This window comes from Danio rerio, chromosome 24, assembly GCF_049306965.1.
Source record: "Danio rerio strain Tuebingen ecotype United States chromosome 24, GRCz12tu, whole genome shotgun sequence".
NCBI lineage: Eukaryota > Metazoa > Chordata > Actinopteri > Cypriniformes > Danionidae > Danio > Danio rerio.
This window is the reverse complement of record NC_133199.1, coordinates 21390491-21402856: the sequence shown is the minus strand read 5'-3', so window position 1 is coordinate 21402856 and position 12366 is coordinate 21390491. Positions and strand designations below refer to the sequence as shown.

Sequence of the window (12366 nt, the reverse complement as noted above, 5' to 3'; positions counted from 1 at the left end):
ATGTCTTGAATGTATTCGTTCATATGTACTTATTCATTTATAAATTGTAATTAAACCCAACAAAAAACTATGGTTAGAATTTTGGTTAGGGTTTACAGGCAGAAATTGCTAATACATTTTTAAAATAATTTAAAAGATTTAAACTCTGAGTGGAAAGACTTATTCAACTTTTTATTTATTTATTTATTTATTTATTTATTTATTTATTTATTTAGATGTTTGTTTATTTATTTTTATTTATTATTTAGATTTTTATTGAGTGAGTGAGTGAGTGAGTGAGTGAGTGAGTGAGTGAGTGAGTGAGTGAGTGAGTGAGTGAGTGAGTGAGTGAGTGAGTGAGTGAGCAAGTCGACCCTCAAAGCTCTTTTAATTACAAAAACAATTTTACATTCAGAACATTACACAATCCAGATAAAATAAAAACAATCAGAAACAATCAAAAAAACACTCACAAAAAAACAGCAACAACATCCACAAAATGCTGCATATACAACATACTGTACATAAAAAGTCAATATTACACAAACATACACATCGTCACTATCTCCTCTTTAAAACATCATATTAAACCCTCCTTCTTCTCTGGGTTGACATAGTATGTTTTCAAACCCCCACAAAGAAAAAAAAAAAGATTTTAAATCATTTACTAATTTATAAAACTTATACTCCAGCATTAACCTACTTTTAACCAGAGCCTTAAACATTTGTAAGGGATCAGTGCCTCCACTTAGCATTGCTTTATTCTTTCTTGTTAGCCAAATGGCCATTTTAGCTTTTCCAAACAAGAATTTTTTTTAACTATTTTGTTCTCATTTAGTGCACTATATTTTTGGAGTGAGAGAGTGAGTGAGTTTTTCACCTTCAAAGTTAACCTTCAAAGCTATTTTAATTACAAAAACAATTATACTGAGTTAATTAGGGAGCGAGTGAAAGAAGTTTTTTCACAAATATTTTCAAGAACATTTGAACAATCTTTTTTTTTTACTTTTCCAAAACCTTTTGTGGAGTTTACAGTTTATTAGATGTTAACAGCTCTTCACAGAACCCTAAAAAGCAATAATAATCAATTCTAGAACACTGTAAAAATATTATTGCCGAACCATTTTGTCTGAACTGCTACATTAAGCAATCTTTGGCTATAGTTATTAGCTTTAATATAGTTCAAAGAGGGCGGCTCACAGCCTCACAGCAAAAAGGTCGCTGGTCCAAGTTCCAGCTGGACCAGTTGGCTTTTCTGTTTTTTGGAGTTTGCATGTTCTCCCCATGTTCGTGTAGGTTTCCTCTGGGTATATTATTTTCCCCCACAGTCCAAAGACATGCGCTATATGTGATTTAAAATAAACTAAATTGGCCATAGTCAGTGTTGGGGGTAACACATTACAAGAAACACAAGTTACATAATAACATTAATTTTCTAAATAACAAGTAAAGTAACGCATTACTTACTAAAAACTAAATCCTTTTCTAAAAAATTCAGTAATAATATTTGAGTTACTTTTTTAAAAATGTCTTAATTTGATCTTAATTAGACATTTTTTTAAAATATCTAATTCACTTTTAAAAAATAAATTGCTGAATTACAATAAACGTTAAATCTCACACCGAATGAGAATTCTTTTCCTGCAGAAACAAACAGAGCCTTACATTTCTGTGCTCTTAGTATTCTCATTTTTCTGAACACATGGAAGACAAGTAAAGGGGGATTGTTGTGCTCGTTTTACTTTATAATAAGACAAAAAGTTTAAAAGCATTCAACACATTGTTTTAAACGTTCATTACTCTGTATATATAGCATGTAGGGCTCTTGGCTCAGGAAGTTCTCAGAAAATAACATTATCCTAAATCAGTGGTTCTCAAACTTTTTTCATCAAGTACCACCTTCAAAAAAAATAGTCTCTCCAAGTACCACCAAAATGAGCAGTATTGAAATACAGTAGCGTATTAGGCCCAGTAAAGCAGCTACAACTGCATAGTTAAAAAAACGTGGCAGATAACCTCAGAAATATAGGCTTTATGTCATATATGGCATATTATATACATCATTTTTGATAAATTTTGAAATATATGTAGCATGTACATGACATATTTTCTTCCTCCGCGTACCACTAGTGGGAAGCCCGCGTACCACTAGTGGTACACGTACCACAGTTTGAGAACCACTGTCCTAAATTATTATTATTTAATGTGTTTTTTAAGGTAAATGGGGGTTATACATTGATTAATTCATTCATTCATTTTCTTTTCGGATTAGTCCCTTTATTAATCTGGGGTCGCCACAGCAGAATGAACCGCCAACTTATCCAGAATATGTTTTACGCAGCGGATGACCTTTCAGCTCCAACTCATCACTGAGAAACATCCATACACACTCATTCACACACATACACTACGGACAATTTATCATATCGCCCCATAGCCTTTAATTTAAAAACAAAATGCAGCCATACGTAGATCTGGCTACATAATTTTCAATCTCCAGAAATGTATATAGGGCTACGTTTTCAGAATGAGCATATGTTGGATATAGAGACTGATTCTTATTTAACAACTATAGTTTAATTTGAAAAACATATATCATAGCAATCAGATACCAACATTTCATATATCAAAATTGCAAATCATCATCTTTGTAAACTATGTGATTTGTATGGTATCATGAAATGTATTGGGCCGTATCTGCTCTGCTGTTTTGGTACTCTCAGCCAGTTTGGCGGGAGATCTAATATACCCATATAAACACAAACCCACTTTTTCACTGCCATGCTGCTTGGCTTGTTGATTTTGTTTAGTTTTCCCAGTGAATGCAAGAGCAGCGGTCCACTGAATGCCCTCAGTTGTGGACAGCAGAGCGGTACACACACACACACACACACACACACACACACACACAAGTGAAAAAACGCTCCACAAGAACAGTGAAACTCTTGATGCTCAATGCAGGCTGGCCAAGTGCAGGAAATCCAATTACAGGGATCAGAGGGCTGAGAATGGTGTAGAAGCTCTAGTCCAAAACACACACCTGCCAGACCTGCCTTCTTCCTCTAACTTCTCTCTGTCTCTCTCTGTCTCTCTCTCTCTCTCTCTCTCTCTCTCTCTCTCTCTCTCTCTCTCTCTCCATCTTTCTCGCTCCGTCGTTTGCTGTCTCTCTTTTCTCTCAAAAACTGTCCGCATCACTCTGGAAGAGGTATTGGTTGTGTGTGTGGGGGTCTGCTTGTTGTCAGTGGTTAATTATTTTAGTTAACATTTATTTTGGTCACTATGGTGCTGAATGTTTGTTTTCTAAGAGCTAACCAAAGTACCAACTCTTGTTCTTAACTTTGCTTTGATGTTTTCCTACAATTATTATTAGTAGTAATAGTAGTAGTAGTAGTAGATGACGATTATTATTAAAGCTGAAATTAGTAAGTAATTGTTTCTGCGTTCTGTTCCGCTGAGGTGAGCTCTGAAATATCAGAAACTAAGCCAAAGGTAAATGAATAAATGAGTATAGTATAGTATAGTATAGTATAGTATAGTATAGTATAGTGTAGTGTAGTGTAGTGTAGTGTAGTGTAGTGTAGGGTATGATAGGATAGGATAGGACAATGTCTTACTCTAATGTTTCATTCTTGAATATTATATATAAATTTTTTATTTAAAAAGCATATGGCAGTGATGTATCTACACACAGATTTGGTATTGTTTTACAAAATTGCAATATTATATATAAATATTGCGTATATAATTATGTATATGTCGACAATAATTCTGTCTGATTCTCGAATCTGATTGGCTGATAGCCGTGCGATATTCTGCAATTACAGCACTCGTTCAGCCTCCTCACCCTTGTGTATTACTCTGCCCACATAGAGTGACAGCAGATCAATAAACTTACTACAGTTTGATAAAAATTGCAGCTGTTGGACAACATATTGTACTTTTGAGGCTTTATTAGGCTAGAATGTAGTTAATTTATAAGGATAGTGCCTATTTTTAAATAAGTATAATTTTGAGAGATACAGTGTGTTGTCGGCCATCATCCTGTCATTGAGAAGAGCAAAGACTGGTAACATTTTGGCACAAGATGGCGACAAAGACTGCATAATAAGCTCTTAGAGGAGAAAAACTCCAGCTACAAACTCAAACTACAGCTGATCAAATCATTATAACACTGGTAAGTGACTTTCTAAGTAGATCTATCTCTTTTGCATGTTTTAAAGCTGTACTTACATCTGGTAATGTGTTTCTGGTATGTTTACTTTGCAGTGTTTTTTTCGTGGTTAATTTTTGTGATATTCTGATTGCAAAAAGAGAAATACTGGAAAATGTCTCTAGACTGGTGGCATTTCATGCCGTTTGGACTTAAAATCTTAACATGTGAGTAAAATCACGTGTTTTGTCATCACTTTAGACATTACTCTAGAAAATCATTCAAATACTACCTCTAAAGTGAGGCTGGTGAATTAGCAACAGTTTCTGCCGTTCTGACAGTCAGGTGCAGATGTTAATAAATGGTGGAAGAAAGAAGCTCCTCATTCAAAAGGGTTTTTGAGACTGTGTTAGATTTTTTTTTTAATATACATGACTATGGCGTCGAACTGTTGTATGAATGCAATATCACATTTGTAGCAGTGCAATATGGCTGTATATCGTCATTGTTGGGACACTAAGGCCCTCTGCACGCTTCCCACCAGTGCCGATATACAGCCACATTGCACTGCTACTTGTGTGATATTGCTCATATATGTAATTTTGTAAAGCAATGCCAAAATTGTGTATGGATACATCACTGCCAAAACAATGGGTTTTTTTTAAGCGATAAAGACCATTCAAAAGAAATAAAAATCTGATGCATTTTTTTATGTTTTTGTTTGATAGTTTGTTTTTTTTGTTTGTTTGTTTGTTTGTTTGTTTGTTTGTTTGTTTGTTTGTTTTCTTTGTTTTGTTTTTTGAGTTTGGTTTAGTTTGTTTTTGTTTTGTTTTGTTGATCACTCTCAATACCACATTAAGCTAATGTCTTTAGGCAAAAATGGCTATAAAAAAGTCTATAGGTCACTGTTTGTTTTTGTTTGCGTATCATTCCACAATATGTTTTTGCATTGCAAATATTTTTTCTGTTGTTAATTGAAGCTTTTTGCACTATGTGCTTGTTGTTTTTTTATCTTTTGACAGTTGAATAATTGTTAACAGCTTAGTGTTTTAGAAAAGAGCTCACATTTCTGCAGCAGAAAAATGCTTCAGTGGACACACGCCCATATTAATATTGTTGTTGGTAGTGGTGTTGTGATTCGTATCAATCATTCATTAATTTTGCTTAAGAAACATCTATGTAACACTATAAATATGAGCATAAACACATATTATTAATTTGTGTTAGTACACTGAGCTAAAACGAGCCACAACAGCTCTTTGATGGCGCAAACCAGCAATATGTCACTGGGCCTTTGCTCACAGACAGAGGTCAGGAGTGCTGGCAGGCCGAGTCTACAATCTGAGATGAACAGGTGGCTCTCAGGATCCCAATCGAGCAATAATTCCTAATTCCTTCAACATCTGCATCAGATCCCTAAGCAGTAAAACAGCGCCCCCTACTGAGAGCTAAAGAAACACAAGGTTCCGTTCTGATCATTACAAGTAGTTTTTTGGCATAAATGAAACTGACTGAAGTCAGCTCACAATATCTGTAGGATGAAAAATTATCATAATGGCACAAATAAGCTGTGTGTGTGTGTGTGCATGCGTGCCACTCTTGGGATCACATTACAGCACTTCTCTTAGCTTCCTCAGATGATGACAATAGCAGCGGCCACTATCACTGCAGGCTCACTGTGCTGCCAACACAAAGCAGATCCAATTTCGCTCTTGCCTTCAGCATCAGTGCCGCCACAGTAACCCCTGCCGAACAGAGCCAGACAGTCCAATGAATTTAGACACATATTTGACTCCAAGCCAGGTTTGTCCTTTTAAATAATTTCACTTCGGTGTCTAAATGGCAGGCATTTGTTTTTACTTAGCTTTGATCAATGCATATACTAATTAGTATGCATATTGTAGTATTTTGATATTTATCTTGCTGGCACAATTAAATTTGTAAACCCCCCACATTTTCATTTTGATATCTGGAATTGTGGAATCACAGAATATGTCCTTTAATCAATGAGAGATCAGTTTGTGTGTGACTTTCACTAACAGCTTTCAAATGTTGACTTGTGGAAGTAAACTGAAACATAAAGAAACAAAAGCATGTTAGAAACAAAAGTGAATAAACAGATTCTGAATATTTTAAAGTTTTAAATATAAAATATTATAGGGTGGGTTAGATTCCCTTATTTACTCATCAAGGTTGAAAAATGATATTTAATTTCAGTGTAAATGATCTTATGTTGTATAACTTATGTTTTTAACACATAGGGCTATATCATACACCTATCATAGCACAAAGCATGCTAGTTGTGGACCTATTCGGGCTCAAATGCTTACACATTGCTTAATACACAAAGGATGTACAGCAATACACAAATATCTTTACATATAAAAAGTAAAAGATTAAAATGAGTAAAGGAAAGAGTAAAAGTAAAGAGAATGAAGCAGAATGGAGGAGGCTCATTCTTTTTCCTCGCACTGCAGATGGTCAGATGGAACTGTTTTCTTGCTAGTGAAGCGTTCAGTTTTTCCACTTACAAAGTCCGCCATGTGAATAGCAAATGCGCCATGGCACAACACAACTGACTCTTAAAGAGAATGGGAAATGAGACTCTGATTGGTTTAATGCATGTTATACTCAAAACACACCCATAACTCATGAACACAGAGAAGTACAACCCTGTTAGACCAAGCGCCAGGGCGCAGACTGTATTTCTTTGTCCTTAAAATAACAAAAGTCTATTCAGACATGCTCTTAATGCTTTTGCACCATATGCTTTAGACTTTGTGCTTAGATCATTAAGATAGAGCCCATAGGCCTAAGAAGTGGTCAAAGAATGATACATTTTGTTTGCAAAAGAATCTAACTGTGCCAAAAGATTTTAAAAAAAGATAGTTTTGCCTCCAAACACACAAACACACACACACACACACACACACACACACACACACACACACACACACACACACACACACACACACACACACACACACACACACACATATATATAAAGTTGAAGTCAGAATTATTAGCCCCCCTGAATTATTAGCGCCCCTGTTTATTTTTTTCCCCAATTTCTGTTTAATGGAGGGAAGATTGTTTCAGCACATTTCTAAGCATAATAGTTTTAAAAACTTATTTCTAATAACTGATTTATTTTATCTTTACCATGATGACAATAAATAATATTTTACTTGGTATTTTTCAAAACACTTCTATACAGCTTAAAGTGACATTTAAAGGCTAACTAGGCAGGTTAGGGTAATTAGGCCAGTTATTGTATATCGATGGTTTGTTCTGTAGATTATCAGAAAAAAAATTAGCTTAAAGGGGCTAATAATTTTGTCCCAAAAATGGGTTTTAAAAAATTAATAACTGCTTTTATTCTAGCTGAAATAAAACAAATAACTTTCTCCAGAAGAAAAAATATTATCAGACATACTGTGAAAATGTCCTTGCTCTGTTAAAAATCTTTTGGGAAATATTTAAAATAGAAAAATAAAATCAAAAGGGGGCTAATAATTCTGACTTCAACTGTATATATATATATATATATATATATATATATATATATATATATATATATATATATATTCATTCATTCATTTTCTTGTTGGCTTAACCCTTTATTAATCTGGGGTCGCCACAGTGGAATGAACCGCCAACTTATCCAGCACATTTTTACGCAGCGGATGCCCTTCCAGCCGCAACCCATCTCTGGGAAACATTCAGAACCACTCATTCACACACACTCATACACTACGGACAATTTAGCCAGAATAAATCAGTGCACTATTGCTTGTCATTGAAGCATATTGGCATTGTCATGTGTTATTTTTCTATATAGACATTTTCGATTTTTCCTTTTTGCAAAGAATTGGATCCAAATTCATGAATGCTTTTGTCAAATTTAAATATTGGTAATTAGTTATTTTACACCGCTTCAGCCTGAGTATGAATACCTTGTGGTACTATGAATATTTATAAAACAGTAGTGATCATTTCAGTCTTTAAATACATTCACACACCAACATTTGTGTCAGAGAGCCGCATTAGGTTCAGGAAAGATAATGGCACTACATCTCAGGTGTCAGGTGGATGTTTCTAAATCAGGATTTATCAAGGGTTAAACCCCAGGTGAATTAACCCTATGGTTCCAAACATGACACACCATGACAGTCACGACACAGCACTCCTCTCTTCTCTTTTCTCCTGCCATAAATACCATCTCCTCCTCCAGGAGCACAGCTGTCAATCTTCACAGTTAATGGAGGAGAATATGCAACACTGACTCATTAGAAAGGGTTTCTTGAATTCACCACAGTGAATAAACACTCTGCGTTTGGTTTAGGGCTGTTTAGAGGAATTTTAATGACGTACCTGAGCTAAGCTAAGGTCTGATGAGTTTGCTAGTTCTGCATTTTAAGCCACAACATTGGTTTGTTGTTCTGCAAAACAGTTCTTAAACAAAACAATAATGTATGAACTATAAATTAACAGTTTAAATGAAGCATGAAGTACTAGCAGCTGTTGACATTTTAAGCGATTTGGCAGTCAACACTACACAAAAACTATGAATTCGCTAATTACAAATTTACTGTTATAAAGTGCATAAACTGACCATTATTTAAAAGTGCTGTATGTTTGTTTTTGACTCTTCTGAAGCATAATAATACCATAATATATTTGCCGTTATGTAAGAAACATGCAAGTGAGCATACTTGTTTATCTGAAAAAAAAATGCTGAAGTCAGATTTTCTTCTTTGAAAATGTGAGTTACGTGCCGGAATATCTGTCTTTGTTTTTGGTCATTTTAACCTGCCCAATGCCAGTTTAGCCAATTATATTTCAGCACCCCGGGTTGCTTTTCAATCATTTAGTCAGAAAGGCTCCTAAAGTATGCGCCTGTGACTGAAAAGCGACCTCCAGTGGACAGTAGCTGACTACTAAATGAGACGCAGATTTAAAGGGTCACATGAGGAGGTTATTGATTAGTAAATAATATAATTATTAAGAGTGTAAACATTAGGTGAGCAGGTTATATTATAACCTCTTGTCCTAACAACACGCTACATGAGATTTGCAGTGATCAGCAATTTGCCTGTTTGCACCAGACAAAACACAACAGAAATTTAAATACAGCCATCCAGAAGCACAGAATAGTGCACTTACTGCACTCCAACGAAACTTATTATTATTATTTTTATTATTATTTTTAATAAATGCTTGTGTTGTTTATAGGCACAATTTATATATCTGACTGTTCGTATGAAAGGACAAAATTGCATTACAAATAGTATGTAAATATACATTTAATTTATACATTTTAATACAAGAATTGCTGCTGTGAAGAAAATATAAAACTGTGTATGGAAAGCATCGTCTATGCACCGTGATGCACCGAGATATCGAATTGAACCGAATCGATGGCATGATAATCGTAACCGAACCGAACCATGAGACCAGTGTAGGTTCACAGCTCTAACATTTATGTACCAAAAAATAAGTAAAGTAATGTGCAATATGTATAAACAAACATATATTAACACAATACAAGGTTCCTGTTGTTCATATTTATTTATACGTTAATAAAATTAAATGTTGTTCCTTTTAAAATTATTTATTGATCTGCGATAACTTGAGCTAAGAATAAATGGTTACATTTGTATTAACCAATGTTAAAAATGATGGATAAATACTGTAAATAAGTAATCATTTTGGAATTATAAGGTTCCACATGCGCATTCTGAGCAGTTTTAAGATATTTACATTTCTTATTGAAAACATGACATGGGAATTTTGTTTTCAAATGTAAAAGTCACAAAATGGAGACACAAAACACAGTAAGTTGGAACAGAATAACAAAATTTTGACAAAAAATGTCAGATATAATATTATAATTTCAATTCCAAGGTGAAAAAATAACTAGATATGACAACACATTATAAAGTTCCTGAACATTTTTTTATTTGGTAATAAAAATTAAATGTATCTTTTAAAATTATTTAATGATCTGAGATAACTTGAACTGAGAAAAAATGGTAACATTTGTATTAACCAATGTTAAAAATGCATAAATACTGTAAATAAATAATGGTTTTGGAATAACAAGCTTCCACATGTGCATTCTGAGCAGTTTTAAGATATTTGCATTCCATATAGCAAACATGAAATATGAATTTTGTTATTTTGAAAATATATTAAAATGTTCTCACAAAAACACAGTAAGTTGGAACAGAATAACAATATGTGAATAACCCAATTTTGACAAAAAATGTCAGATATAATTTTTATAATTTTTATTCCTTGGTGAAAAAATAACTAATGGTTTAATCTTATTACAAAGTTTTACATATAATTGAAAAACAAAATCATACAAAATTCAAGAAACACATAGATATGAATCTGAAACATAGACTGTCCACAACACAGTTTAATAATTGTTTTACATTTGATTTGTGTTGTTATATGTGGATACCTTAATCACATGTTATTGTGATTAAGCTTACTGCTTAATATCATACTAATTTGAGCGTGTTTGTTTGTATGTTTTTCTCCACAGCACCTATGGTGGTGTCGTTTTCTTTCGATGTCGGAAACGGACCAGTGGAGCTGAACGTCCACTCTCCTACCCCATTGAATGATGACCAGTGGCACCGGGTCAGTGCTGAGAGAAACACTAAAGAGGCTATTCTTCAACTAGACCAGAAATACAAGGAGATCAGACCTGCACCTACACAGGGCCACACGCGCCTGGAGCTCTACAGCCAGCTGTATGTGGGTAAGCAGCTCATGCACATCACATATAGCAGATTTATGGGTATATGTGGGTGAGGACTTCAGAAAAATATACTTTTCCATACACCCACCGCCTGTTCGTACTTACAGTGATATTGCTGAAGTTCAGAAGGTTACTGTATTGTTGTTCGTTCATAGGAATTCAAAATGTTGTTGACTGTCTGTGCAGCTTATACAGATTTGATCTTATATGAGATTAATAGCTCATTAAAAGTCATTTCAATGCAATTATTAGTAACTTTGCAACTGCTTGTCATTAGAGTCTTTCAGTTCAGTTCAGTTTTATTTCTTCAGTGCTTCTTATAATGTAGGATGTGTCATAGCAACTTACCATAGATGAAGACTAAATAAACTAACTAGAATAAAAAGCCATAATTATTTAAATTGTGGAAGATTACAAGAAGTCAGGCAGTAGATTTAGTAGACTGCTTGATATCTGCTAACTCGTTATTTTGATGTTTCCCAACAGACATTCTGTTGATTTTGCAAATAAAAGTACCTTTGCAATATCATGTCAACTAACTGTCATTAGTACAGAGGTATTACACTGTAAAACCCAACAGTCAGCGTAATCAAATGAAATGAGTGTAGTTAACTCAAAATTGACTGAAAGCTAATTCTACTCATTTGAAAAGAGTTTTGAACTCAGTGCCTCATTACTCCAACTTAAATGGAGTAAGTTCACAGTACTCATATAGATTAGTTTTTTACTCAAATGGTTTGTAGCAATCGGTTTGAATTGACTTAACTTATTGGGGTTTACAGTACTCAGTTGATTTGAGTTCTCTTCATTTATAGGGTTTTACTGTGCTCAAATTGCTTCCTTTACTCAAATGGATGAAGTTCACAGCACTCATTTAGATTAGTTTTTGAACTTAAATTGTTTGTTGCAGTCGGTTTCCTCAAATGGTTTGATTTACCCTAACTTTTTTGAGTTTTACAGTGTAGACTCTGCGTAATATATGGTAGTAATTTTATTTTATGGTCCCATTTCGACATATCAAGCTACAAGTAGTTTTGTAACTACATTGAAAGCATATGAAATGTTCATTTGCAAAAGCAGATAGCTGCTGCATTTACAATTTTACAGAATTTTTTTTTTTTTTTTTTTTGCAATTAACCTCTTCAATAGTCAATGTGAAAACATGATCTCTGAAAACTGCTAAAAAGCTCCAGTTTTTGTAATTTCCATAAAACTAATTGTACGTTTTATTGCAAAGTATAGAAAGATGATATCTGAAAATTACTACTCAGATAGCAAAATTCATGTGGCTCAAATCCGGCCACTTACATCTGGCCCACATACAGCATGGAATGATGGCACTTGGGCTGTCCGTTTCTGTTTGCCAGATCTGGGCCACAATTAAACCAGTAATATCACATATCAGCCAAAATTCAACCAAATAAACTAGAAATGACCCTATTCTAGGCCACAGTTTGCTTTT

The 12366-nt window shown here is 34.1% G+C and overlaps 1 protein-coding gene across 4 annotated transcripts in view; it reads left to right on the top strand.

The window, feature by feature from the left end:
* Window positions 1-12366, top strand: part of cntnap2a (contactin associated protein 2a) — a 760628-nt gene that overhangs the window by 649178 nt on the left and 99084 nt on the right. For all 4 annotated transcript variants that reach the window (XR_012399148.1, XM_009297353.4, XM_068217086.1 and 1 more), the window contains 1 exon segment: window positions 10686-10904. Coding sequence is in view for 3 of the 4 variants with exons in the window: in XM_009297353.4 (XP_009295628.1) it covers window positions 10686-10904 (219 nt within the window). In the remaining variant the exon portion in view is untranslated.